The following is a 15,536-nucleotide window of genomic DNA, read 5'->3' as shown; positions in this document are numbered from 1 at the left end:
TAACATGCCATGTTTTGTGTGTCTCTTTGTACATAGGACTTTGATATCTATAGTAGCTTGTTGCAATGGCTGAACTTTATATTAGTCATCCTAAAATTTGGTTTTCTGCCTCTTCTCTAAAACTCCTTTCTCACTCCGACTGTGTGTGGGAGAGAGGAGAGGAGAGGTCTTGGTGATGCATTTGGCCGTGTCTGTATGCTTTACAGTGCCAGTGAATTGCTTAAGGAATAAAGGATGGAGGAATATTTCCATAGACTTAAACGAATGCACCAGGTTGTGGCCTTCAGTGCCGCTATGTGCGAGTTTACAAAGCATCCTTTTACTGAGATTTGAATCTGTGGTGGGACATTTCCACACAAAGAATTTAATCATGTACATCATGTTTATATTATCAGATCAGCATGCAACAATAATAAAAATGTATCATTTTTGTGTCGAAGTCTTATCATTTTGAAGGACTGTCTTTCATCTGAGTTCAAATCCATCATTCAGGTCTGTATGTAAGAGAGAGCTGGGATGCTAAGAATTTATGGTATGAGAACCATTAAAACTCCATATATGATCAGTTGTACAAACCTCTGCAGCTTATCATAACTTTTTTATGAAGACTGCACACATTTAATCAGACGAGAGTTTCTACTTATATTTATTCTACTTTATATCTGGAAAAGTAACAGGGTTGATGGGGACGTGGCTAATGGGGATGATGGGGACGCAGCCGATGGGGACATGGCGATGGGGATGATGGGGACGCAGCCGATGGGGATGATGGGGACGTGGTTGATGGGGATGATGGGGACATGGTTGATGGGGATGATGGGGACATGGCTGATGGGGATGATGGGGACGCGACTGATGGGGACGATGGGGACGCAGATGATGGGGATGCAGATGACGGGGACGTGGTTGATGGGGATGATGGGGACGCGGCCGATGGGGATGATGGGGACAGGGATGATGGGGACATGGCTGATGGGGATGATGGGGACAGGGATGATGGGGACGCGGCCGATGGGGATGATGGGGACGCGGCCGATGGGGATGATGGGGACGCGGCCGATGGGGTTGATGGGGGCATGGCTGATGGCGACATGGCTGATGGGGATGATGGGGACGTGGTTGATGGGGACGCAGTTAATGGGGACGATGGGGACACGGCTGACTGGGTTGATGGGGACGTGGCTGATGGGGATGATGGGGACGCAGCCGATGGGGACATGGCGATGGGGATGATGGGGACGCAGCCGATGGGGATGATGGGGACGTGGTTGATGGGGATGATGGGGACATGGTTGATGGGGATGATGGGGACATGGCTGATGGGGATGATGGGGACGCGACTGATGGGGACGATGGGGACGCAGATGTTGGGGATGCAGATGACGGGGACGTGGTTGATGGGGATGATGGGGACGCGGCCGATGGGGATGATGGGGACAGGGATGATGGGGACATGGCTGATGGGGATGATGGGGACAGGGATGATGGGGACGCGGCCGATGGGGATGATGGGGACGCGGCCGATGGGGATGATGGGGACGCGGCCGATGGGGTTGATGGGGGCATGGCTGATGGCGACATGGCTGATGGGGATGATGGGGACGTGGTTGATGGGGACGCAGTTAATGGGGACGATGGGGACACGGCTGACTGGGTTGATGGGGACGTGGCTGATGATGACACGGTTATAGTGACCATGATGATGGTGGCACAGTCAATGGTGACCCGGTTGTTGATGGCCTGGTTCATGGTGACCCAGTTGTGATGGTTGATGACGATAGGGTTGATGGTGACAGGGTTAGCACGTTTTAATGGTGACAGCACTGATGGTAGCACGTTTGATATTTATATATTAATTTTTGAGTAACTATGCTGACATCATATGTTTGTCCGTCTCAGTCAAACAGTACATCTAGCATCAAAAATAATGAATTAGAAATGAGAGGAACTTGTCCGTCATCGAGCCATTGTCCTCCTTCATTCAACTTCATGTGAATCACGTCACCAGAGTCTATTCTCACCTGCCAATCTCTGGTTTAGGACGGAGTATAAACATTAGCTTTTGAGGTAATATGAACAATAATGCAGACCTCTGTCCGTGTCTGTTCTCCATCCAGGTGCTTATGACAACCGCACAGTGTTTGAGACTCTGGATATCGGCTGGCAGCTGCTGCGTATTTTCCCCAAAGAGATGCTGAAGCGAATCCCGGAGAGCACGCTGGCCGAGTTTTACCCCAGAGAGTCCGCCGCACGCCATGGAACCTCCTAACCCCGAAGAACAAAAGTCATGTGACATTTTTACCTCCAGCATGTGTGTGTACTTCCACCCTGAGTTCAGAGTACAGTAATGCCTTAAACATGGGGGCCTGATACTGCACTGTAATCAAACATACCAGCAAATCCGTTTCATTATTAAACTCCAGATGTGCTCGTGACTAAATAAACATGCTCTTCATGTGGCCCTGTGTGTAAAGTGTTGCTCTGTGCTCTCGGCTCAGTGCTGTTCGTGTGCGTGTGGATTTGTGTGTAACTGATTAGTCTACTGTAGTACGTGTTTGTGTTATTTTCTTTGTGTGTGTGTTTTTTTTTTTTATCCTGCAAGATGTAAGCAGCCCTTTAAATCAGGTAATACAAATGCTGGACCTTAATTTCATTCTATGTTAAGATGTTTTTTTTGTTTGTTTTTTTTCCTCTCCAACCTGAAGAAAATGTCCTGAGCTGAAAGGGAACAATGTTGTGTTCAGTGACTCCCTTACGCTGATGTTTCATTTCATCCCTTTTAAAATGTGTTTATTAACATTCCTGTATTCAATCCATATTTGTAAGTAATTGTAAGCAATAGCAGTACAGCTGAGACAAATTCAAGAAGCTGCATTAATTTATTTCATCAATTATTCCTTCCCTTTCCTTCAACTCGAAAGTCATTTTTGTTTTGTTTAGCGGAACACGGATTATGTTTACATTTTGCATTTTGGTTTATGTGCTTCGGTTCGTTTTAGAAATAAATCATGTGAACATTCCCCTTGTGTGTGATTCTCCGACTTCAATTGTATGCATATGGTCTATTTCTGTGTCGAATTTAAACTGAAATAAATTATATTATTCTCCTTACACCGTGTCTCTTTTTGTGTTTATTGTCTTTAAATCGCAAATGGGTTCAATAATATGGGATATTGATTCTTATGTCCTTAGCTGAGTGCGAAGGTTTGCAAGGGGGGGGGGGGGGGGGGAATGTTTATTCATTATCACGAGTAACAAAAAAATGATCCATTAGTGAATTTTAAGATATTAATTGCCGAAGAGTGGGATATCGAAATGTGGCATTGATATTCTGAACATGTCTGATAAAACAGACCGAGGTCATAAACTGCGTTCTTCAAATCAGATCTTTAGATCAGGAGGATTTTCTGATGGTTTTTTTCAGATCCCCCCCCCCCCTTTCATATGTTTCACAACGCCAGGATGTTCAGCTATCAATCAAAAATTGTTTTGTGTCATATCTATTTTATAGCTTTATAGTTTATTTGGTACGAAGTAAAAAAAGAAGATAGGTGAGCATCCTTTAACTGTGGTGATTCCATCATTTTTGTCAGAGGTTGTAGAATAAAACCTTTCCTTTGAAGGTCTACATACTCCACCTTGCCATCCCGGAAATCTAAACCACCTCAGAAGGTTTGAATGGAAATCTGAGTTCCCTGTAAATACACTATAAAGCCCCAATGTTTTCCCCAAACTGTTGCTACAAAGTCTGAAGCACACAACTGTTGATCTCTTTCTACGCTGTAGCATTACAGGTCCGAACCTGTTCCAGCACGACGATGCTCCTGTGCATGAAGCGAGCTCCGTGAAGACACGGTTGGAGTAGAAGATCTCGAGTGTCCTGCACCGAGCCTTGACCTCAACCCAAACCTCCTGCACCCCAGACCTTCTTGCCTGACATCATCTGTAGCTGAATTTGAACACAAATCCCCACAGCCACGCCCCCAAATCTAGTGGAAAGCCTTCCCAGAAGAATGGAGCTTATAATAACAGTAAAGGTGAATAAATCTGGAGTGAGATGTTCAGGTGTCCACAAACTTTTAGCCATATAGCGTGTAAGATAAATAAATAATAGCTTAAATGTAGCTTTAAGTACTTACAAGGATTTATATCGTTTATAAACTATAGAGATGACAGAAATATGTTTAGTCTCAAATTATTTGATGTAATTTAAAGTTCTTCACTAGCTGAAGTTCTGAACTATTCTACATATCTGTCTACTTTTGCACTACACGGGCTTTAAATCCAGTGTATTTAATATCCAATGTCCTGTAGCTCACTGTATGTTCATCATCATCATCCTCTATCAGGTGCGTTACAGGTCACTTCCGGGTTCTCGCGCGAGCGTAATCTCAGGTAAAAGGGGGAGAGGAAAAACAAACCCTGTAGTTTTGCTTCGATGGCGGCGACTGAAGAAGAAACCCAAATGAGGACCATATCAGAACTGTCGGACCAAGGTGAGCTGATTTTTACGTTCTCTCTCTCACTCTCACTGTGCTTGAGTTTTACTTTATTAATTACCTGAGAATAAAAAAAACAAAAACAAACAAACAAAAAACACCAAACTTTTTTTTTTTAGCTATTAGAATGTTAACCTGCACCTGGAAATGAGCTGTGAAGGATACTGATCATTTTTACGCGTTTTCAAACTTATTTTTTAGAAAAATAAATAAATAACCACGAATACTAGCAAATACTGATTTACGGTAACAAAACAAAGCGTTAGGGTAAGTTCATTCCTTTAGTACTTTTGGGTTAAACTGTATGTACTACCGTAATAAAGAGTATAGCAGAGCAGTACGCTTTATGGTTATAGTGTACTGTTTGTTTGTTTGTTTGTTGTTGTTGTTGTTGTTGTTGTTGTTGTTTTAATACTACTTAATCCGGAAGTGTGCAGCTTGTGCATGAGCATGGGCTGCACTTTGTACCTAAGAACAGGTTCCCACCCCTAACCCACTGTCCTGCACATTTTATTACTTTTCCTGCACACACACACTCACTCTCTCTCTCACACACACACACACCCACACTCACACACACAAACTAAAAGCTGTTAAGTAGATGAATAGTTGAATCAGGTGTGCAGGACATTGAGTTCTCCAAGACCAGGATTGAGAACACTAAGGGATTAGTGGAAATAGTAATCACAATATGCACCGTAAATGTTATTATAAGTATATTTTATATATATGTCCCTAAACATACCGTATACAGTGTGGTCTAAACGTCTGAGAGCACCAGTGAAAAGACTCATCTTTTGCATTCTTTTCTAATTTACTACGACCGTTTTCAGTACAGCGTGTGGAATCTGTGGAATATTTACACGGATTTCAGAGTTTCTTAGTATTTGGTACGTCCCCATTTTCGCTTTGATGGCAGCGTGGACTCGAGCTGGCACGGACTCCTCGGGTTCGAGCCAAACCCGGTGATGCGTTTTAGATCAAATCCCTCAGAGTGAACACGCGCTTCCATAGAAGAGATTAGACACGAGGAGAATCGGACCGTTCGTACGAAGCGGTTAACCTGGTCAATATCGCACGTTCGCTTAGTTTAAATAGGGACCAGGGAATGGTGCGGAATATCGAATATTCACGATATTGAACATATACTTTCTTTGTTTTAAATATTTCAAAATCGTAAAACAACAACAACAAAAACTTCTGTTTATTTAAATTTTTATTTATTTTTTTTCATCCCAGATTTTCAGTGCGGTCTCAGACTTTTGGACTCCACTGTATAACCTTCAGGACCCAAACCAGTTCCCTCTCAGGGACAAAAAGGATACTGAACTGTACCATTCTTTAGTGTGTATCACCCTTTACATCCCAAGAACACTGGGAGTGAAACAGGAATACTCCATGCTTGGGATGCCAGTCTATATTGTTGATATACTGTATAACTCGTCTTGCATTATGGGTAATTCCACATCCCGTTTGCCATTCCGTTTTATCCAGAGGTGACCGGGCAGGTTTTCATTCCAGCCGAACCGGCGCTACACCCGATTTCACACTTTTAATCGATTAATCTAAGTCTTTTCAAATTAGTTTAAGTGTGGCTCCTGTTTGTCTGGAATAGCAACCTGCGTCTACACTAATCTTTTGGAGATAAGATCAAAAACCTCTGCCTTAGGCTACGCTATTCGGACACAGACCCGCTGCAGTGCATTGTGGGGTTTCACGAGTGCACTATGCTTTGAGACGGGAATATAAACTGGCACAAAAAAACCCTAACTCGTGCACTGTATAATGAACAGAATGTGAATCCTGATGATGTAGATGTCTCTCATGGCTTCTTCACTGTATGCAGTGGGAAATTAGAGATCTTATATGATATATATTTCAGTCTGACTCTTTCTGTGAAAACGACTAATGCTGTAAATACGCTGTTTACATCCCGTGTAATACTCTTGTAATACCCATGGTTTACACTAAAATATTCCTCACTGCTTCAGGGGCCTGGGTTCGATCCTGAACTCTGGTTACTGTCCATGTGGAGCTTCACAAGTTCTTCCCATGTCTCTATGGGTTTCCTCTGGGTTCTCTGTTCTCCTCCCAAAAACTTGCTGGGAGGTAGGATTGGTTGCTCTAAATTGCACCTAGGTTTGAATTGTAACCCACAAAGAACTGGCATCCCATCTAGGGTATATTCCTGCCCCATGCCTAGAGTTCCCATGACAGGCCCCGGATCCACTAAAAACCCTGAGCAAGATGAAGCACGTATTGAAGTGTTAGAAATAAAACTGTATTAACGGTATTCCTGATGAAGTTTTTTCCCCACAGTCTCTGCATCTTCTCGGCGTGCTTCATGAGGGAGATCCGCTCAGGAGGATTTTCCTATTTCTCCTTTGTTTGTTTGTTGGAAACTATGAAATTCTAAATAAAAACGCACGCCGATTCATGGGCATTAACGTCACTTTTTACATTTGTCCTCGAAGCAAATTTCCATCATACGCCGTCATGAACATATCTAAGACAACGAGCAGTTCAGTCGTTCAGGTTCGACGTGTAATCTGTGTTCCCGTGGAAACTCTGTACAGGAGTTAAATGAAGGAAGTTCAACATTAGACACACAGTCATACGATCCGTGTTCCTGTGTAACCCGATGACTCTCGCGTTAATCGGTCGTTCTCACAGACAGAACGATGCAGACCCAAAAGAGAACTCAGAGTTTCCCCATCATCCGTCTCCACTTGCACACAGAATGAAAAACTCATTTCCGGAGACATGCCAAGCGTATGAGGCCTGTGTGTTTGAGCTGAAGGTGTGAGAGGGTCAGTATTGGGTAAGATGGCTTACTGGACTCCATGTTTCTCCTCAGCAATCCGGCATTACGAGGGCCTGAGAAAAGAGCACGAGAAAACCAAAACAGAGGTGAGTGTGTTTATTCGTCCGTCGTTCTCTGTGCTGTAGACACTGCACTACACGTTAGCCAGTTCGAGTCGGAAGCTCGGATTGTGTGCGTTGATAATGGTCGATATTTACTAGACTGAATTCAGAGGCCGTATTGAATCAAGGCTTGTGTATGAGTATATTGTCTCCTTTTGAATATCGGTGTGTTGTTCAGTGTCAAATAGTCGTCTAGGTTGGTGTGACATAAAAAGACTTTTCACCAAGCATGTATTTTATCAGTCATGAGAGTAAAGCAGTTTTTTTTTAATAAAAGTTTGCTCTAGTGATCTTCTCGGAGATTCTCACCCGTTAAGGCTCTGGTATACTTCGTTTTATTTATGCGTATACCTTCAAAGTGTAGTCCGTTTGACATGTACGCGTACACAGGCGGTCGACGCAAGCACATTACGACATCTTGCACTTCCCCTCCTGGCCTACAAGAGTCAGTACAGAGCAGTAAAGCAGGTCTTTTGGTGTGAAGGACGACAACGAAGAACAATGCTTGGGCAGTCTCTCGCCACGATTAGCACTCCTATACAAATCCTTATACACTTTAAGGCTAGAATTATACAAATGCGGGTACTTTCTAACTTGCGCTCGTTTCCGTTTATACCGTTTTTTTCTTCTTCGACTACCTTGAGAATCAACAGCTCTGGGATACTGTTGCCACCTTGTGGAACAAATAAATAGTGCAGAAGAATTAAATGCGCATGTGCGACCGGCGGTTACACTACGCGCGTGCTCTGCTGATGACGAAATTTGCGTCTCGCGTACTGTACGCTGTACCTAGCGTACGTGTAAAAAGTGAAGCATACTTTCTACTTTAACATTTTGTAACACAGTCAACTTTGTGTCTATGCTTCGATCTATCCAGCTAGAGAGTTTTATTTTCAGTTTAATTATGGCTCACATTAGCAGTCTAAAGCTTACATATACTAAAAATTACACTGACCAGGCCCACTTTTGCATTATTCCTCTCACACTAAAGCTTACACTGACTCCACCCACTTCTGCATGACTTCTCTCACTAAAACTTACATTGACTCCACCCACTTCTGCATGACCCCTCTCACATCTCACACTAAAGCTTACACTGACCCCACCCACTTCTGCATGACTTCTCTCACTAAAACTTACATTGACTCCACCCACTACTGCATGACCCCTCTCACACTAAAACGTACAATGACTCCGCACACTTCTGCATGACTCCTCTCACACTAAAGCTTACACTGACCCCACCCACTTCTGCATTACTCCTCTCACATCTCACACTAAAGCTTACACTGACTCCACCCACTTCTGCATGACCCCTCTCACACTAAAGCTCACAATGACTCCGCCCACTTCAAAGCTTGTACTGATTCCGTCCATATCTAAATCGCTCCTCTCACTCTAAAGCTTACACTGACTCCGCCCACATCTGCATCACTCTTCCTCAAAAGTTTAATCTGACCCCGCCCACATCTGTATCACTACTCTCACTCTAAGCTTACACTGACTCCACCTACATCGTTAAAGAATTATTAAAGTCTTTTATCCCAACATCTGAAAAAAATATATTTTGTCATGATTAAGCCCTTTTGAGTTGGGCGTTGAGTTCGTGGCGTTAAAACGTTTTTTATTTCAGTTCAAACTATGCAGCTTTGTACAAAGGTTTTCAGCACCTCACGTGCCCAGTATGTCTTTCTATAAATGCAGATCTAGTTTCACTTATGATCATGCACCTTAACGTAAGGATTATGAGCTGTTTGTACACATGAAGCTGTCGTTGCTTATTCACTCGTTTGTGTGTGTGTGTGTGTGTGTGTGTGTGTGTGTGTGTGTGTTTGTGCTGCTGGTATTTCAGTGTAAGCAGCTGAAGCAGGAGAGAGATGAGGCCTTGCGGAAGCTGGAAGATTTTGAAAGAGGTTTGCTTCATGTTCCTTTTTTATTATTATTTATTTTTATTTATTTATTTATTTATTTATTTTTAAAACAATGCTAATGAATTTTATTTCATGACTGAATAATCCATGTCTAAAACCTTTACCAAAGCAAGCCTACTTCAAGGAGTGCTTTGGTTGGGGGCAGACCGCACACAAACGCGCAGATCTGTGAATGACTCCATCTGCACAGGCTTCATCACACAGTAAATGATCAAACAGTACGCAGTGCTGAAGAAGACTGAATGTGAAAAGCTCTTGTGCTACAGGCTTAGAAACATTTTGCTTTTATTTATCAGTTTATCAGCGCACTTCATGTCTAGGCACATTGTGGACTGTGTACTTCTGTGGGCGTTGTTCAGGCACGTCTCAGCAACACACACTCTCACACACTCACACACACACACTTTCTCTCAGCCAGCACAAACTCATAGACTTATATTTAGAAAAGGTAAAATCCTAATGCATAAAGGAATATGGATGCGTGTGTAATTATGACTGTTATGTTTGCAGATATGTATGCAGGCAATGGGGGGGGGGGGGAGTATAATAGGGCTGTCGAATATCTTTTTGTAATTCGAATATTTAAAAGACATTTAACAATGCATTTACATATTAATGAGCCTGTGATTTTGTACTGCCAGAGAAAAAGCAAATATTAGCACTTTGGTATCGCACAAACCACAGAAGGTAAAAATTCTCACAATATCACACATTTATATTTTATTCTATGTTTTAGATTTTCTTTCTTTCTTTCTTTCTTTCTTTATTTATTTAACAGTAGAATGTTATCCTGTCAATGATATTTAGATATATTTGACTTTTCTTATGCCAAAAAACCCCCTGTCATCTTCCACTTATCTTCATGCCAGTTTTCGTTTGTTTGTTTGTTTGTTTGTTTGTTTGTTTGTTTTAAGTTTGACCAAATTCTTAAACGTTCACTATATCTGCTCACTATAATACGATAGAAATGCCGATCCTATGCGATCTATTGCACTTCAGCTGTAGAAAAATGGAAGTGGAACTACTGACGTGTAACTTTATTTAACGTTTATACGTCACTTTTATTAAACGTATAGTGTGTTAATTTTATAATCAAAAGTATGCCATAAACGACGTCCATATATTTCTGCCTCACGTGATGCGAGGGTCATTTAGCCAAAAAATCTTATTTCAATATAAATATAAATGGTATGGACACTGGAATAGGATTCAAACAGTGACATTTATTCTGACGGGCCTAATGTGGAACATATTTCAATTTATTTACCTCTTTTACTGTCATTGTCAAGAGCTGCTGGATTTTTAAACATCCATCCATGTATTTTCCTTACCACTTATCCTTATCCTATCCTGGAGCCTATTCCAGGGAATTCTGGGTACAAGGCGGGGGGCGCCTTGGACGGGGTGCCAACCCATCGCAGGGCGCAATCACACACACATTCACACGCTACAGTCAATTTTGAAATGCCAATCATGCTACAACGCAGGTACCCCGAACCATGGGGAGAACATGCAAACTCCACGCATCCGAACTGGAGAGTGAACCAAAGGTGACGAGAAAACTCTCCCAAAGATCATTAGAGGAAGAAACGGTCAAAAACAGGAGCTTATTCACCCGGGTGGCAAGAAATACAGCGAGTCTCGACTCAAACAGGATGAATATGTTTGCGATACAGCAAAGATTCAGAAAAGTGAAATTTCATGAATGTGAAAACACACCAAATGAGTGGTCCAGAAGAGGTTTGAATTCCATGCGGGGATTTTTGCAGTCAAATTAACACACGGTTAATTACATATAATAACAAAGCAGGATGTTAGACGGGAGGTGATGAATGCCTGTGCAGGCTCTGGCTATTGAACCAGGAGGATGAACAGCGCACACACAGCTGGCTCAGATGTGGTGTGGTAGATCAGGACTGAAGGCAGGATTAAAGCTGAAGCGTCCACACGTTGGTGGAATAATCTGCACGTCTATAAAGATGGGTTAGCCCATTACATAAATTAAACGACAGGTTTACTTACAGAGCAAAAGGAGTCTTCGTCCATTACACTCCATTGCATGGACACTCTGGCTACCTCCTGCGTGTCACGGAGAGGAGCGTGACTTTCAGATAGTTGTAAAGCGGTGACATGGAGCTCACTGTTTTACCTTAGCAAGGATTTGACCTCACACGCTCTGTGGTGAATTTCAGTGATCCTCACTCCCAATAGAAAACAGTTTTAGCACAATTCTTCTATCCGGAGGAGAACATTATCAGAATTTTATTTTTCCTCGGTTTTATCCTGATACATGACTCTGTGAGCTCATGTATGTGGAAGAGAGTAGATAGCGCTGTCCTCCGAGTGTGGCTTCACGTCTCGGAGGAAGCGCATGTAAGCCTTCACCTCCGTGTGACCGGCGGAGATAGGTGGTGGGAATTGACAGGTAACCAAATTTGGGGTGGAAAACAGCGTCAGAACTGTGAGAGATTCTACAGGGTGTCCCAAAAGTCTCCATACGCAGAGGACCGTGTGTGCCAGCACCACGTCGGTTGTGCCTTCGTCAGTGGTGGACGGCCGCTTCTCGGTCGGTCCGCAACACTTCCAGTCTTTTGAATAAGTGTTCACTTCCCCTACGTATGGCGACTTTTGGGACACCCTGTACATCTCTAAAGAGCATTATTGAGGATGAGAATCACTCAAATTGTCAAGAAAGTACGATCTAAGCGTTTTATTGTCTGGCGAGGTGCGATATTGGGACGGTTACGAACCGTTGTGATGACTTTGATCCCCAGCCTCCACTTGTTACAAAGGAAAGAAAGTGGAACAGATGGTTAAGTCTATAAGCGTGGTTCAATGACGGAGTGGAGAACCACCAGACAACGAGCGTGATGTATTGGGGACGTGTTATAGGCTACCTACGAACAAAGGAAACGAGCCTGTATTCGCTATGAAGGTAACTGCCCTGGTGGTCCATCACTCAGTTACGGATACCAGATAAACTGCTAGTTAAAAGCTTCCAATATTTGTTAGCAACATCAAACATGTCTTGGCTGCCTTTGATATAAGCGAGACAATAAGGGTGCAAATTTCCTGGTTGTCTGAACTATTCCTATTAAATCTAGTAGGCAACGTCGGTATAATGTAGAGAAGTGTACACAAATGGCTTCTTTTATAATCTGCTCTCAGTTCATCATGTCAATAAAATAGTTTGAAATGTTCGGTTTCAGTGACCTTCAGCGCATTCAGCTAGTATCAGAAGTTTCACGCATGATTCTCAGGCAGACGGTGAGAGGCCGTGGCTCACACGCTTTTGTTTCTCTTTTAGTTTAAATCCCTGCACTTCACCTTTCTGCGCCACATGCGGAAAAGCCACGCTCTCGCTCTCCACGCAAAATAGGGGGAATTGAAACACGTGCATTGAATTGCAGCGTATTTTTCTTCTTTTTTTTTTCTTCTTTCTCGAAAAGCACAACAGCTATGTGTCAACACAGAAAGAGAGAGAGGGAGAGAGAGAGAGAGAGAGAGAGGACCCAAAGCATTCTCATTTTAATGCATGAAATGGGTTATTATTAGATGTGGGCAAAGTGAGGCTGAATAGTGTGGCCTTTGCTCATGCTTTTTCTCAGTACTGCTCAGCCCGCAAAAACACACATTGTGTACGACTTCCACTTAAATAATGGCGGAGCCGTGGCGTTTTTCGGGAGCCATTACGTGATTTCATAGCTCTTGGAAAATTGCTTCTATTCAGCACGGGGTGGAGTGGGGTGGGCGAGAGAGAGAAAGAGAGAGAGAGACCCGACACACAATCATGCCTTTTCAATAGGAGATGGCAAGGTTGATGACAACATGGCCATTGTGTTCTAATGATAAGACCACAAAGGCATCTGCCCCCTTCATCAAGGCCCGGAGCGTTATATCGCGCATCCAAACACGCAGCCAATCGCTGGTTTGTTCCACGCGGGACGGCAAGGAGAGGGAGAGATGGGGAAAGGGGGGGGAAAGAAAAGAGATTTTGAAATGTGGTGATGATGAGGAGGACAAAACTCACAATTAAGACTGTCAGCTCCAACGCATGATGTCCCGAACCGTCACAGTGAACGCTGTTTAAGCCTACCAGTTGGCACAATTAACCTGTCACACAGGAGATATGGCATACTGAGAGAGAGAGCGAGAGAGAGAGAGAGCACAGAAGAAAAGAGACATAGGAGAATGATGGGAGAGAGAGTAGTGTAGCAAAGATGTATATAAAGATAGAGCAGTTATGGAGAGAGTAAAAAAGTGAGGGAAGGAGACTATAGGATGAAAAAAGATGGAGAGATAGAGACAGCACGTTGGCCAAGAGCTATATATAGACAGAGGGAGTAGGGAGATAAAGAGATCGAAAAAGAGCATGGTGGGAAAGAGATAAGGGTGAGAGAGGTCATTAGGAATATATACACAGAGAGCGAGGAAAGTGGGGGGGGGGAGAGAATAAGATGTGTGTGTGTGTGTGTGTGTGTGTGTGTGTGTGTGTGTGTGTGTGTGTGTGTGTATGAGAGCGAGATAAAGAGTAAGGTAGGAAAGAAAGAGAGAGACGGTAGATACATGTATGGATTTCGAGAACAGAGGGGCACAGATACGACCGAGTGGAAAAAGTTTGCGCACCCTTAATGAATATATGTTACGTTCTACAGATGTTCCTTTATCACCACGAGTAGCATTTAGTTAAAAATGTTTGCTTAATTTACCTCTAAGGACTTTTCGGGCGATCCGTAGATTTTTTGTTTGCAAATTTCTGCCAAGGCTTTTTTTTTTTTCCCCCCCTCTTCACTCATCAGTGGTGTCTTTTGTATCTACATTTCTTCCATTTCTGATTTGTGTTGATAATATTCACTGCTGGTGAAAGTTCTACTTTGTGAACGGTCGGTATTTTCTCTCTTAGGTCTTTCTTAGCATGGTTCTGTTTTCCCGACCCCATTGAGACGTCAAAGAGTAAAAGATATCATTTGGTTATCTAAATAAAATGTTCCCGTAATTAGTGATTTAGACAACATAATGAAGTACGTTCAAGTAAATGAACTAGACTGCGTCGATGATGATGATGTAAACCTTTAAAATCTTGGAGTGGAAGAGAGTGGGGGGGGAGGGAATGAGGTTGGAAGTGAAAGAGCAAGAATGCTGGGAGGTAGAGAGAGAGAGAGAGAGAGAGAGAGAGGTATTGGGAATATAAAGAATTTGTGAAGGAAAAGACAAACAAGGTGGGAAGGAAGTGGATAGAGGACGATCGGAGAAAGACGGGATGAGATAGAAAGAGAGAAAGGAAAAAAAAAATGAGTGAGGTCCAAACTGCAGCACCGTGAACCGCTTCTAGTGAATATATACACACCACAATGCCAAATGTCCACTGCACTAACTTCGGGTTTCTACTCTCTGCTATTTTATACTTCCATTCTTCCGTAAACTGCTGTTAATTCAAGTTAGACCGTTTAATTGTACTGATAAATATTTTGGTTTGTCTCTTGTCTATTGTTTTTAGTAGCCAACTGTCCATATAAACACCCAGATTTGTAGCATCGCTATAATATGTGTGTTGCGTCCCAGGTCTTGTAACGTAACGTCCCATGAGCACTAAACATAACGAGCGATCGGGTCCGAGACGTAAAGCGTCCAGTCGGTTTTCCTGCATAGTACGATACGCTGTGCATGCATTATCAGGACGTCATTGTTTCCATGTTCAAGTTTGAGACCTGGTAGTGCAAAAATCTACTACGAAACTACTGAAGTAAGTTCCTCAGTGTCCTCGTAGCTAGTTACAGTCATGCCACCATTGACCTGATATTATTTGGGTGGTGGATCATTCTCAGCCTAGCAGTGACACTGATATGGACACTGATAGGTGTGTATGTGGTGCTGTCATAGTAGATCTGTAATGAAGTGCAGTAAGTGTGCACAGCACCACACACACACATATCAGGGTTTGCACTAATAAAGAGAATGAGAGTTCAGTGGAAGAGAGAGAGAAATTTAGAAGAGATGTAGAAGAGAATGAGTGATAAAGCGCATGTGTGAGTGTGAAAGACAGGAGGGACTCGGAACTGGCAGCTCAATAGAGTTTAATGGCTGACGGACGGAAGCCACGGTTCATCAACTTTTAATTAGGTGTCATCGGGAGCAAGGCGCTGTCCGCCACAGCACTAATTCATGTTTTCGCCTCTCAGCC

The 15,536-nt window shown here is 43.0% G+C and overlaps 2 protein-coding genes across 2 annotated transcripts in view; both read left to right on the top strand.

The window, feature by feature from the left end:
- atp6v1ba (ATPase, H+ transporting, lysosomal, V1 subunit B, member a) overlaps nucleotides 1-3,142 on the top strand; it is a 42,948-nt gene extending 39,806 nt beyond the window's left edge. The window contains exon 14 of the mRNA XM_053632585.1: nucleotides 2,118-3,142. Within this exon, the coding sequence (XP_053488560.1) occupies nucleotides 2,118-2,269 (152 nt within the window). The 3' untranslated portion in view covers nucleotides 2,270-3,142. The remainder of the gene's footprint in view (nucleotides 1-2,117) is intronic.
- Nucleotides 3,143-4,206: 1,064 nt separating this feature from the next.
- shtn1 (shootin 1) overlaps nucleotides 4,207-15,536 on the top strand; it is a 48,757-nt gene continuing 37,427 nt past the window's right edge. The window contains exons 1-3 of the mRNA XM_053632658.1: nucleotides 4,207-4,496; nucleotides 7,357-7,409; nucleotides 9,277-9,337. Coding sequence (XP_053488633.1) covers nucleotides 4,439-4,496; nucleotides 7,357-7,409; nucleotides 9,277-9,337 — 172 coding nt within the window. The 5' untranslated portion in view covers nucleotides 4,207-4,438. The remainder of the gene's footprint in view (nucleotides 4,497-7,356; nucleotides 7,410-9,276; nucleotides 9,338-15,536) is intronic.

The sequence above is a fragment of the Ictalurus furcatus genome, chromosome 9 (assembly GCF_023375685.1).
Source record: "Ictalurus furcatus strain D&B chromosome 9, Billie_1.0, whole genome shotgun sequence".
Classification (NCBI taxonomy): Eukaryota; Metazoa; Chordata; class Actinopteri; order Siluriformes; family Ictaluridae; genus Ictalurus; species Ictalurus furcatus.
This window is presented reverse-complemented; position numbering and strand designations above follow the sequence as displayed.